This window comes from Lissotriton vulgaris, chromosome 7 (assembly GCF_964263255.1).
Source record: "Lissotriton vulgaris chromosome 7, aLisVul1.2, whole genome shotgun sequence".
In the NCBI taxonomy this organism is placed as follows: domain Eukaryota; kingdom Metazoa; phylum Chordata; class Amphibia; order Caudata; family Salamandridae; genus Lissotriton; species Lissotriton vulgaris.
Window position 1 is genome coordinate 1,108,584,661 of NC_141695.1, and position 14,431 is coordinate 1,108,599,091.

Sequence of the window (14,431 nt, forward strand, 5' to 3'; positions counted from 1 at the left end):
TAGCGATATCTATGATCCTTCGCTTATTCCCGAAGAAGAGGTATAGGCCTATAGAGTCCTAAGTAGAGGTGAATATAGTGCGTTCACTAGTGAAAAGCAGCTTAAAAGCTCGCCTCCGATATGGGTCGTACCCCACACTGGTAATTTTTGTCTTATGGGTCGTGGCCGAAGATCGCAAGCCCGACTTGGAGCAAGTGCTTGCACTGAAAATTACATTCTGCCGATGTTCTCGTCCCCTGTGTTTCTGGCAGCCAAGGGTACATACTTTATCTGTTATGATCGTGCATACACATGGTTGCCCGCTGACTTCATGGGCTCATGTTTCATTGCAAATCTGTTGCCTCCGACGTTCACTGTAGATGCCGATTATCATAAGACTAGAGTTGTACGAGGCGTAATTAGCGAAGAGGATACTGCCGGTCAAGAGGCAGGAGACTTTTTCAAGGGTTTCCTCCCGTTTTGGGGACCTATGGTTAATAGTAGGAACCTGAGACAGTTGACTCGAGTGGTAGAATCGACAGCTAATATTACTGCCAGTGCCCTTGGTAATATCACCACAGAACTTCAGGCGGAGAGACTTATGACGTTACAAAACCGTATGGTTTTAGATGTCATTTTAGCAGATCGAGGTGGGGTATGTAAGGTGATCCATTCGAGCTGCTGCATTTTCATTCCAGATAATGCTCCTACTGTCTATCAAGCCATCTCGAGGTTGCACAAGATCTCCGAATCCATACACGTGGATGTAGGGGATTGGACGCTGCTTGGATGGTTTTGGGGCCTGATGTCGACTTGGGGTTGGAAGATTCTGATGATCATCGGAGTCGTTGTAGTGTTCCTGTTCACGTGTTGCCTTTGTGTGCAGTGTGGTCCTGCCTTATGTGTCCTCTGTGCTACAACGTGTATGAGACAACCATCTGTTACCAAGGGGACTCGGTTGGACAGAGCTATGCTACAGCAACATCTTGATGGTCTGATGAATATCGAATATGATTCCGACTAGTGCTTGCCTACATGAGGGCAAAAGGAGCGTCTGAGGTTCCGTGACAATTGTAAGTGGTGTTTTCGACTCGCACGAATATGGTCGAGTCTGGTATCTATGAACCGCAAATGACGAGTTTAGTAAGTGTGCGCAGTTTCGCTGTGCTAACTTAAACCGTTCGTTTGTTATGTGGGTTTTTCATCTGTACCCACGGGTTCCATCTTAGATACGGCATCCATTTTGTCTCTTGCCCTCAAGTAGCCAGCGAACGGACGTTGTCCGCTTCGCGACCCTGGGACTCCCAAGATATTTGCGGAAGACACATGTTCTTTGTGAGTGTCTTTATGACGAGGGGGTTGCTACTGTAAGGCAGATGGCGCCGCTCGAGGCTCATCTTGCCGCACGGACTTATTGTCTCAGCCGTGCATCTCATTAGGCACGTCCCTTTGATGCCTGTATCTCGTGTTTCCCGATACCTCCCCTTTTACACCCTTTCCGATCTCCCCACTGTCTCCGTCTTCCTCTACACCTGTCCCTGTTCCTATTTCGATCTGTTTTACTGCTGATTGGAATTCGCTAATGGTGGGAAGATGGTTTTTATAGTTGGGAACCGCCAAATGTTTCCGCACTTATGTTCCGGACCTCATGTGTTTCAAAGTGACCAAAGCGACCCCTCTGGGGGATAATGGTGGGAACCGGGTTGTAAACTTTTGTGTTCAATGTTATCCTATGGGTAAAAACTGTATAAAAGGAGCGATCCACAGAACCAATTTGAAGCAGTCTCCCCAAGTTGCACGCTGTGTACTTGTCGTGATCTCTGTGTTCCCTGCAGCAAATAAACCTTGAATCTTTGACGTCGAAGGAAGTGTCCCGTGTCTCTGTGATTCGTACGCCGGAGCAGGTTACCCACGAAGGTTTCAGGTGTTGTGCCCTGGCACCGCTGGGTCTTACAGAACCCAGTCCTTCAGTGTGAGGGGGTGGGGGTGTGAGGGGGTGGGGGTGTGGGGTGTGAGGGTGAGGGGGTGTGAGGGTGTGAGGGTGTGGGGATGTGAGGGTGTGGGTAGGTGTGAGGGTGTAGGGGGGGTGAAGGGGTGCGAAGGTGAGGGGGTGAGTGAGGGGGTGGGTGAGGGGGTGGGTGAGGGGGGTGAGGGTGTGAGGGTGAGGGCGTGTGAGGGTGTAAGGGTGAGTGAGGGTGTGTAAGTTTGAGAGGGTGTGAGGGTGAGGGGGTTTGAGGGTGAGAGTGTATGAGGGTGAGGAGGTGTGAGGGTGAAGAGTGAAGGATTGTGCAGCGTGCACATAGTAAGTGTGTGTGCAGGCAGTGTATGTGTTTGGTAATAGCACTGCACATTTAGTACATTTTGAACAATTTACGCTAGAAAATTCTTTTATTTGGTTAAAATTGCAGATTATTCAGCAGATGGTCGATTATGTGGCAAATGCAGCAAGTCTATTATTATGCGAAAATTGCAGCAGACACACAATTGTATCTTTTCATTGGGCCTGGCTATTACTAATGCGCTCCATTTACAAAAATAGTTTTTTTCTCAAGCCCAAGCCCTCTTCTCAATTGATATTTTGAGTGAAAGTAAAGGTCAAATGGCGTGTGCTGTCACTTCCTCTACCCCTCACATTTTGGTGAATTAACGTCTCTGCTACGCACCCCCTCCCCCAAGTATTATTTGCTTTGAAGTGTCTGCAGCGAGTGCTCAAGTCGTAGTGGCGGAGGTCGCTGGGGTAGTTGAGGTGTGCAGTTGCTGGAGTGGTGGTGCCTGTTTTTTGTCTGTTGCACTGTCCCTTGGTGAGATTGGGGCGGAGTATGCCAAGTTGTTTTGGTGATTGGGAGGAGGAAGAACCTGTAGTGATCAGCACAAATTCTTGGATAGGGTAATGAGGGGAGGGTGTGGCCTAATGGTCAGCGCTGCCGACTTTGGAGCTGGGGAGCTACGTTCCTAGCATCCTGTGATTCTGGGCCAATCACTTAACTCCCTGATCATACGAACAATGAATGTGTCTTTGTATAACATAACTGGTGCGCATGCAAAACACTCCAATTCCCTCGGGGCGAATTCAGGCTAAATAAATCTGCAATAAGAAAACAAAATGGGGACTCTGCTGTTTGGAGCTGTGCTGTTAGTGTTTTGGGGTGGCAGCTGCCTTTCTGGTTCTATATAAACAGGGACATTACTGATGATTGCGGCGCAGCTCGAGACACCAGACAAGCGGGCGGAGAGTCACCTTTTGCTGTTTGCTATTTATGTGGCGTTTGCGGCTCAAATGATAACGGGGAAATGTGGAGATAAATGGATCGTTGGTCGGATTACCAGAGCAGGAAGGGACGCTGCATGCAGACAACATCTCCGTATATATTATCCCCCGGCAGCAGACAGCGGCCTGGGTTTAAACGATAGGATTTGAATATTACGGGGGTGTCAACCAAATAAGGCTTAGGCGAGGTCTGAATTCTTCTTTTTATTCTGGGGGTGAAGAGACCAAGAGAATTGTCATTTAAAAAAAAAAAACTATTTTGATTGTTAGTGATTTTGTCTTGTACGGAAGTTAAGATGTAAGCAAAAACGAAACCGTGGGCAAAAACGAAACTTGCCGTGGGGCAGAACCTCCGTCTTCGGAAGCCCGCGCCCACGGAGTGGCTGGCCAGAAAAGCAGTGCTGGTGACACGGGGCTCCCATGCCCGAGGGAGAGCCCCGCGGAGGAGGCATTAGTCCGGAGTGGCGGTAAGTGGGGCTTGGGGGTAGGGGGGTGTGCATGTGTGTATGGTGCGCTGGTGTGTGTGTGTGGGTATGTGTGCGGCGGCGGGGGTGTCTGTATGCGTTGGTGCGTGTGCTTGTGTGTAAATGCGCTTGTGTGTGTGCACATGTGTGCAGGGGGAGGTGTGGCTGTGTGGTACAGCTTTCCAGGAGAGGAGACAGGAGCTGGGCACAGCGAGCACGTTCACGTGCACGTGGCCCGCTCAATTCCGACTCTGGAAGAAGCGCGCGGCCAGCTCCTGTCCCCTTTCCTGGACTCGCTGACAATAGGGTCTCTGGCGAGACCGCTCTTCGCGCGGTTAATTCCAAGAGCCCTAAAAACTGCAACGTAGATAACATGTTCAGTTGATGGAGTGATTATGTATTTATTTGTACTTCTGTTAAGTGAGATCCAAGCCAGAGGGTGTCCAGGTGCTGTACTTGGGGAAAATAGGTAACACACACCCTCTCTCACACACACACACACACACACACCCCTCCTCACACACACACCTCCTTAAAAACACACACACCTTCTCACACACACACAAACTCCACACACCTCACACACAACTACACACACTTCACACAGACAACTCTCTCTCTCACACACACACACCCCACTCGACATGTCGCACACACACAGCTCTCTCTTTCTCTCTCTCTCTCTATCACACCCTCCCCCCTTCCACATAGCTCAGACCTTATTTTACGCTCCCTTTTTAATCTGGAAAATAAAAATATATTATCACACAACTGATTTTGGCAGTATTTATCAAGAAGTCGGCTTGGGACGCAAGATAGTGTCAAAACAAAATATCGCATCTGTGGCTTTTAGTATTTCTGTGAAAGAGGCTGCCACAGCTTTGCTCATTATCTTATTAGGCACAATTGAGTATTTTTCTGTGGCTTCTGTTACACTGTCTTTGAGGATTATACTGAGATTCATGTGCTTGAAACCACTTCCTTCGCCTGATTAGCTAGGTTAGTCCCCCACTTCTTTTTTTAGGACTTGTGCCCTGCCTGTTTGGCATGTAAACACCTCTACTTGGGTAAAAGCAAAGCTTGCAGGATGTTGTCTTTTGGTAAGGCTTGAATGGTTCATACTGAATGGTGTTATGGCTTCGAGAGGTGATCCCTGCAGAGAGAAATGTAGAGAACTGAGATGCCAGAGAGACTGACGTTTATGATGAGGGATTCAATGAAGGGGCATAAGCAATGAACTGACTTCTGACCTCCGATCCTAACAAAAAAGGCTAAGGCTTTAAGGGAAATCAAATCCTAAGGGCTACTTGGAAGCAGTAGAAATACATAGTAGGCTTGTGATTAGGAAAGGACCGAGTAGAAGACCCCCGATATGTGAGAGATAAAAGGATGGGAAATGGAGTCCAGATGGCATATGATCGGGAGAGAGAAAAGAGAGAGCGAGCCTGTTTGTGCAGAGAGATATGGGAATGAAAGAAAAACAAGCATTAAAAATGCAATAGGACTCGCTTTTTATTAAGTGAAAGCCATTCGCTTTGCTATACAATACCATTAGCAAAGCAAATGGCTTTAACTTAACCAAAGGCGAGACCTGTTGCATTTTCAATGCTTGTTTCACATTTATTCTGCTAAATTGGCAACGTTTAAATATGTACCCATGCATGTATTTGGATTTCCACCCTCCAACTAAAATGTATATTGTGAGAAAGCTCAGTACTTTTTCCATATTTCACAGTTTCCAGTTGAAACATTAAAACGTTGAGGTCTAACAGAAAACAGCACAATTATGATGTGAGATTACTCCTTCACCTTGTTATAATGTATTTGCATCTGCTCTGCAATAGATGATTATTATGATGCAACACTAGACCTTATCAATTGGGGATAATGCCATGAAACGCATTGACTTTTGGGACACTTTCATCTAAATGATTTGGAATGTTCACAACGCATTTCCCTCAATGTCACATTGGTGCACTACTTTTAAATTAAGATATCCAATTTCAGAGCATTAAACATCTGCTCATGGTCTGAATTTAGTGCAAATAATAGTTAAAAATTGGAACTGAAGAAAATTTGCTAAATCAAATCCTTAAGCGTCTCTATGCTGTACACGCTGTTGGAATATACAGAAGGAGATTTTGTATCATTCTTTCACCTGCAGCTGCGCCTTCTGCCTGAGAAACAGTTGATTTGATATTCAGTTTTCTTGGCTGATTGCGTAGAATTACATTATTTAATGACTATTAGCATTTTCCTTTCTTTGATTGCATGTACCTCCTGAAAGGAAACTAAACAGCCCCACAAGATCTGAATCATAAAGAAAGTCACTGAGAATAAATTACTACATTTTTTAGCTGTGTCGATGAAAAGGCATTTCAAACAAGCACTTTGGTCCTTTGTTACGCAATTTATTGCTTTATGTTTATTTACACTGTGATGTAAATGTTTTAAGTGAAGAATTCATTGTAGGGCTTCATTTTGGAATAATATTGCGTCTAAAAATAAGAGTATATTTGAGGAAGAACCCTGCGTTTGTATTAAACTCAAATCACTATGTCTGTTAATAGGATGCATTTTTACTGTGTCAGGTCTTTAATATTTTAACATGCTGAAGTTACTTCTTAATTGCTCAATTCAAATACAGTCCCAATATGCTGTTCACTGTGTGTTCTTTTGTATATAAGTTCCAAAGAGGACATTGAAATCCAGAGATGGGTTGAAACCCTCTCTATAATTCTGTAGCAGTACCTTGCTTGGACCACCTTTCCTTGCTTGGTCATTATGTCTTTCCTTATTTGTTCCCTGTGATTTAGTAAAGAGCGCGTCTTCTGGCTGAAGTACTTTCTTCCTGTGATGACTTAACACTGTAGAAATATCTCTCGCTAGAGGTGACTGGTTCCTTCCACCGTCAGGTTAAGTTATTATGATATTGTTATCATAATACTTCTTAAAGCAGCAGATCCTCATGGGTATTTTTCTTTTTGGGGTGTGACAAGATTGAATTAAATGAATGGATCAAGGATAGTTTATCAATGTGGGAAATTAAAGCATCTTATAATACTTTAAAAAGTTATGAGGCAAACCAAAGTGCAGATCTAGTCTCTCAACAATCTGTCCATTAACTTTAGTCTTTTTCCACTTGAAATATTGAATTAGTATTACTTTCTGTACTATTGTTTATTGCTCAGCCGATTCCTAAGTAAGGTCCCCCTCTCTCGCTCGGTTTCACATTTTCTCTTTCTCATCTGCCTGAGTTGCTTTATTTCACACTGTCTTCCATATTCTTCCCTGCACTCTTACACAATTTCTTACAATCCTATCTGGTAAATGTCCTGTATTCCTCTTGTGAATTGCAATATCATTAGTTAAATGAAACTGGAGAATTTAAAAAAGCAAATGAAATGTCAGATTTCAAATCATAGAAGTTGCTTAAAAACTTTCTAGCAAATTTCTCACTTTTACTGGTGCCATTTTAGTTCAAATAGAACAGGGAGGCTACTCTGTCCTTAATGTAATACTTGGGCTTGCATTGAGAGTCTTATGTGTAATATTGTGATAGTTACCTGGATTATATTGGCCCATACTTAAAAAAAGGAAATATTTAATTTCCTGCCAGGATGAACTGCTGCTTTAAGATGGAGCTCTACTCTATTTGAAAAACCCCAACAGTATGCTGGCATGTTGATGTACATTCTGCTTCTCCCTCTAATTGATTACTGCATACTGGAAACCCTACAGTATTTGCCTACTACTATTCCCCAGCAACAGGGCATGATCCCTGCACGTCTTTGCCTGCTTTACTTGGTTTAAAGGTGTAATCTCACATATTTTTCTCCACCTTAACTTCTAATATGGCTTTTGTTTGTTTAAAATTTAAGGACCCTATAATGTTTCTGTGCAGTAAAAAATTAAAACAAAAAAAGATTGGCTGAGATCTGTAATGCTGATCAAATCCTTGTGCGAATTCGGGTTAAAGTTGTTATCTGTTACAGCGTCCCTTTGACCAGAACCTCAAAACGGATGGGAATAGGCTAGCAACGTATCTTAACTATGTAAGTACCTTTGTGTCCTTGACTCTATGCTTCAGTCTGTCATTCTTACATTTGATTTTATAGAAAGAGGAACCTGATGCTTTCAAGCGTTTAGGGACTGGAAATCGTGTGGCAACTTTTTTAAACTACGTAAGTATTTTTCCCACGAGGGTGAGATCAAATTACATCCATGCAACTCATAATCCCTGAGCCATGTGGAGGATACAGGACGCCAGCTGTGCCTTGCTTGTCTTTCTGTTGCCAACTTTAAATGCCTGCTGTAATCCAGTTCATTGAGGACTTGGAACTTGGAACAGTAGGAATAGATTCCTTGGAAACACAAGGGGGCAGGGGGAGTTGGTGGTTAGGTTGATGGAATATATAGACAATGTTTGTATTCTATCTTGAATGGACAGTTTTTTTCCAGTACTTTAGGTGGGGAGTCTGCCTTTTAATTGTAAGGTAATAGAGAAGGTAGGAGTCTGTATTCTCCACATGGTGAATAGGATTTTCAGAGCCCTCATTTTTATAAAGAAACAATGTCTTCTTTATCGCTCTGTTCATTGTTTGAGCATAGACTGCATGTTTGTTTCTGATTATTTTTTTTGTGTGCCTGCCCACCTTTGTTTACACATTTGTAAATTATTTTACTTTTATGTAATGTTTCTTCTTTTTCTACTCAACCAGTGGTGGATCTACGATTTGTCTGAGAAGTTTGTTGAAAACAAAGAATGCCTGATGAATATCAACTTGAGGCTCTATATTCAATCAGTTTGCAGTATGAACCTAACCACAACTTTGTGGTGTCCTTTTTTTCAATGCCCTCTTTAGCTTTTCTTTTTCTGATATTGCTGCCAGTGTCTTGTTCAGCTCTGATGGGCGTCAAGAAAGTCATGACCAAAGAGGATTCTTGTGGTGACTTGATCTCTGGATAAAGGAAGATTTCTAAATTTCAGATTGAGAAATTGTGATTGCGTAGGACAGCATAAATAGGAAGGAAAGAGGCATGATGTCTTTATCAATTGTCTCAGTTTTGAACTCAAAGATATAAATTGCACACCCTAATGACCATTCCAGCTAAATAGGTCCAGTGCCAAAGTGACAATGGCTACTCCCAAAAATCCGTGTTAGCAGAGTTAGTCACTGTCCTGTAATAAAGGGAACACCAAGCTGAGTATTCAAATGAGTAATATGCGGAATGCCTTTCCTAGGAGTGCTCCAAAGAAATGTTCATGCCATTTCTTACCTGAATTTGAGGAAGAGGCTCTGTGTTATTCCTTCCCCCAAATAGAAAAAACCTACGCCCAAAATACTGTACCTATAAAGTGCACATGGGAACCTGAAAGAAGTGTATAAGCCTGAACCCAGGCCTAAATGGATAAAAGAAAATGTTTTTCCATTAAGCCGTAAAAGATCTGTGACACATCGAGAAAGCAAAAGGCCCAAAGCCAATGCTACAGAAAGATCCGTCTGTACCTACCACAATTTTGGTGCAGATGTTCGAAACTAAGTAGATTTCAGTGCAGAAAGTAGACTGAGCCACAGATAGCCATGGTGCCAAATTCCACTGTTGGGATTTTGTAGCAAAAGGATTTTCGCTTTGGTGGGGCACATTGTTGTTGAGTCAAGCGACGATATTTTAAATAAATGATTTCGGAGATTGTCGGAAGAGACGGAGCTAATTTATAATGACCCAATATGTCATAGTATATTACTGGTAGGGCACACCATTGAGTTGGTCAACTTTAGCCCTATTCACCATAGGAGGAAGGAGTTATTTGTAGAGTTCCCCTCCCCCCCCCCCCCCTCTCCCACCAGCTGGGTTAGTTGTTTTGCATTGCTGGATTCGAAAAGAACAGCTCAAACCAATGATAGGGAATTGCAAAAGCTAGAGAAAGCAACAAGGTTTTGTAAGGGAGACTCCATAATAGACCCCAACAGTAAACATCACCAGTGTATTTCAGATAATCTACAAATGCCATTTTCATGATGCCTAAAATGTGCAAAATGTGAGAACAGTCACAATCCGACCTGAAGCAAAATATACACAGACCTAACAGGACACATAATATATCCTGCCTTACTGATATTCATAAGATAGATGTGCAGCATAGCTACAGAACCTCTTTCAGACAAAAGAGCTTTGCTGTTGCCATTGTTAAATAGAGGTAAGTGGCAGAAGATAAACAATCTGGTGCCATTTATCCTAGAGGACAAGCAGAGGGAGTGGCCAGTCACTACTGTAGGTCCAGGGTATATTTAGAGTGTTTTATTACTTTTTGTAACCTTAATTCCTACACTCAGCTCACTATTTTAACATAAGAAAACAATATTCCATATTGTTGTAGGGACTTAAGAGGACATGCATCAACCTAAATACGGATCAAAAACGGGCCGATTCGGAGAATCGGCCCCTTTGCAACCAGTATTTAGGCAATTAGGATGCATCTACCCAAAACCGATTTGCAATATAGGTAATCGTAAATTTTGCGATTTCCTAAATTGTGAATGCTTTTAGGGAATCGCAAATTGCGATTCCCTATTTGGGATGCATCAAAGCTTTTCTTAAATGCGACTTCCCATTTAGGAAATACTAATTACCCTCAACTGCAAGTTGATGGTAATTTGCAAAAACTTTGAAAAATGCACAAAAGTGCAATTCGCTTTTTAGAAATCGCAAAATGCAGGCTTGATGCATGTGCCCCTAAGCATCTGGTCACCAAGCTTCACACATGGATAAAATAAATATAGTGAAACCAGGTGAAAGTATTTTTTTGTACTAGAGATGCCCTACCTCATGTCCCCCACTCACTACAGCATAAAACAAGTTGAGCTAGCGGTTAGCATTTGGATAATGACTTACTACGAAGCCTGTTTGCTAGGTTAAAGAAGAGATTTGGATAGAAGTCTCTAACTAATTAATTTAATCAAGGAAGTGCTTAGATGTTGGTCTTTGAGTGTGTAAACTAGAAGCGCTGAAAAAAATAATCATATGTCTTGTCTAATATGTGCCTTGTCCATTACAGCTTTTAATACTAGCAACAGGTTAAGTTCCTGACTTGTACTACTGATGAGTATGAGGAAATCATTCCACAATGACGGGCTGTTCTTTCTGCATCTTTAGGAGTCCCAAGCAGCCCTCTCTTGAAGAGCTACATATTGTTTGTTTATCCTGGGCCATGATAACTAAGTTTCAGTGTTGAAGGAGGAGAAAACAAACTTTTCAATAAAGTGACAGGAATTATTAAAAGGTTTTAAAACATTTTAAACTGGAAAGGAGGATTTTAGACTGCTTTCAGTGCAGTCATTCACGGAATATATAACCAGCAGCACAGACGGCCTTGGGTACAGAAGAAAGTGCAGGTCATATAAATTTGTTGAACAAATATTAGGAACGTTTTACTCCTCACTTGATTGCTTTGCCACCTTTGGAAACATTCCTTTATTGTGTTTGCTCTGTTTGTTGTTTAAGTTTCTTTCATGTACATGTTTCTGTTTATAGATGAGTGATGTGCAAGCTGGAGGTGCCACAGTGTTTCCAGACTTTGGAGCTGCCATTTGGCCCAAAAAGGTAATGCAATATTTCTTATTCTTGATTGGACCCTCAGCTGTTCGTTACATTATCATTACATTACACGAGGGCTTCTCATGGTTCTACATGTTCTTAACATTTCGTGATCTTCAGCAATTATGGAGACTTTAGGGAAGAGCCTTTCACTCCCTTAATAAGAGCATGACTTTAAAGAGAAATAGTTATTAAGCCAGCTTTAATCCTGATGTGCAAAATTGCAGGCCTTCATTTAATATCTGGTAAAACAAATAGAAGCATCTCAAAGATGTGGGTCTGTAAGTGACATTTGGTCCAATGAATTGGTGTCTGGGCAGAGCCCCTACACAGCGCTCAGAGCAACGGGGACTGACTAGTCCAGCGTCAAGACTAACATTTCCCCTGGTCATAAATCCAGGACTATTAAAATGGCACTACTGAATGCTCGGTCCTTGATTAAACACAAAACAGAAATAGCATGTTGCTTCTCCGATGGAAGCTGCCTCCTTTAAGATCTCGTTGTCCAAAAACCACACTTTTACCGGCTTACTAGTGTACCGTCCCCCGGGACCTAGACCCGGGTTTTTGGAGTCTTGGTGCAAAACTTTAGAGGCACATGTCACTACCTCTTATATCACCATTCTTGGAGATTTTAACTACCACCTTTAGAAAGAGCAGGACACTGACACACAACACCTCGTAAAACTTATGTCATCTCTGGGCTTTGAGCAACTTGTTCAATCTCCCACCCACAATGCTGGTCATATCTTAGATGGCGTTTTCACCAATCATCTTTCAAAAAGAAAGAGTTTCCCAGACTTACAGAAAGGACTGGGTATAGAACAAGCAAAAGAGAGGTTTCCTTTCTGTATAGCTAACTTCTAGTTCTCCAGCATTGGGGTGTCTTTCATAGATTCACATGCTTGAATATTCCCCGTCGTCGGAGTGGGAGTCCCACGGTAAATAAAATAGCAATAAATACTAAATATATAATAATATATAATAAATATATATATACATAATAAGGAAAAACCCAAAAAATGCATACAAGAAGCATCTGGTACCTAACCAAAAAGTTCCACATAGGAATGCATGGGGATAAAGAAATTCCAATGCAGCCTATCCTTGTTATTATGTTAGTCCAAACTGCAGCCAATCAGGCGCCAGCAGCCCTCTAGAACCTTCTCCTCAGAGCTCAAGCCCTCAGATTTTCTACCGCACGTCGTGTCTCCCTGAGCTCTGCTCAGTTTTCTTTCTTCAAGTGTTCCAGTTTCTCCACAATGTCTTCAAGTAAGAAGTCTCTCTTCAGAGCTTGTTCCTCCTGTGGAAAGCTGAGATTATTTCATGATGACCCACACAGTAAGTGTATTTACTGCCTTTACCCGGACCATGAAGTAGGCACCTGTAAACTCTGTAGAAAATTCTCAGAGAAAACTCTTAAGGACAGAGAAGGCCGTTTACTTGTTTGGCTTCAAAGGCTAAAGGACAAGGACAATATACTTTCTGATGCTGAAAGTCTTGTGTCAGGCCGTTCTAAAGCAGCTTCTAAACGTGGTAGTGTGCAGGAGGTGCCTTCACCATTTCTTAAAAAGAGGAAAGTTTCCCTCGCTTTGACCCCTGCGGTGTCTTCACCTTTACCTACCACATCTGGGCCCACGAGACAAAGCTCTCAGGCTCCTTCTGCTTCAATGTCCAGTTTTTCTGTGAAGAAAACGGAATTTTCGTCGACGACGGTAGTCCCAGCTCTGTCGACGAGAATGGCTGTCTCTGGTTCCAAATCGACGACGACGGTCACGACGACGCTGGCCTCTGGATCGTCGTCAGCTTTGGCGTCGACGTCTTCGTCGTCGATGAGAGTGGTTCTCAGTTCTAAGACCGTGTCTTCTTTGATTCCTATTTCATCTTCGTCGACGAAGAAAGTTCACTCGTCGTCGACTAGAAGTTCGAAGACTCTGACTCCGTCGACGCCCTCGACGATGGGCGCACCGCCGACGTCTGTCCCGTCGACGAGAGGGCCTGTTCCATCTGCTCCGTCGACGACCGCTCCGTCGACGCCCGCTCCGTCGACGACCGCTTCGTCGACGATAATTCCGTCGACGATGACTCCGTCGACGACGACTCCGTCGACGACGACTCCGTCGACGAAGACATTGAAAGTGAAGGTTCCGTCGACGATGGCTCCGACAATGCCAATGAAGATTGTTCCGTCGACGGTCTCCTCGTCGACGATGGCTTCCAAGTCGATTCCACCGCAGAAGTCGACTGATGTCATGCCGTCGACGCGTACGCAAGACACAATTTCAATGCCGGCCTCTTCATTTGCTACAATGCCTTTATTGCCTTTACAGTCCAGCAAAACACAGTTCGAGACTTTTACAGAAAGAGAGATGATTAATCCTCCATCTCCGCTGTTTGCTACTGATTCTGATCAAGAGTCTGATGACCAAGCGCAGAGTCTTTCGGATCTGAATATTAAGTGCCAAGAATTCAGTAACGACGAGGAAGATCAATATGGCCAACATCAAACAACTCACCCTCAAGTTCCAACTGCGATGTTGCCTATATCAATGATATCGAACCTCCAAAGTATGTTGGAAGATTACAATCGGCGTTTCCCACCAACGCCACAGGTTACAGCTGTTCCATCGGTGCTGAATCCAGTTTCTGACCCGGTTCTGGCTCCTCCTCAACCGGCGTCGCCTGTAACTGTTCACAGAACTACATCAGTTCGTGTTCACACTACCATTTATCCAGAGGATGATGATGACGAGAATCCTCCAGAGCGTGAGGATGGTGAAGTTTCTGAAGTAGATGAGGATGGTGAAGAACATTTAGCGGAGTGGGATGACTATCGTGCTCAAACACCATCTCCTTCTCAGGTGCCAACAGGGGATTCTCCTCCAGTAGATATCGCAGGCTTCCACCAGTTAATGGACAGGGCGGCGCAGCGATTCAAATTGCCACGAGCACACAGAGAGGAAGATTGCTTCCTATACGATTTCAAGAACCAGCCCTTGAAACAGATCCACACAGTCCCGATTATAGACTTCATCTGGTCTGAAGGGGAGAAAATAATGAAGACGCCAAACTCTCTACCAGCACAACTGCCGAGGTTAGAGAAGAAATACAAAGCTCCTGT

General features: G+C 43.4%; 1 protein-coding gene across 4 annotated transcripts in view; it reads left to right on the forward strand.

Annotated features, from left to right (window-relative positions):
• Nucleotides 1–14,431, forward strand: part of P4HA2 (prolyl 4-hydroxylase subunit alpha 2) — a 305,296-nt gene that overhangs the window by 236,200 nt on the left and 54,665 nt on the right. For 3 of the 4 annotated variants that reach the window (XM_086931562.1, XM_086931563.1, XM_086931564.1), the window contains 2 exons: nucleotides 7,707–7,766; nucleotides 11,248–11,316. In XM_086931562.1, coding sequence (XP_086787688.1) covers nucleotides 7,707–7,766; nucleotides 11,248–11,316 — 129 coding nt within the window. Of the gene's footprint in view, nucleotides 1–7,706; nucleotides 7,767–7,829; nucleotides 7,896–11,247; nucleotides 11,317–14,431 lie in introns of all 4 variants that reach the window. The other variant, XM_086931565.1, reaches the window with a different exon arrangement.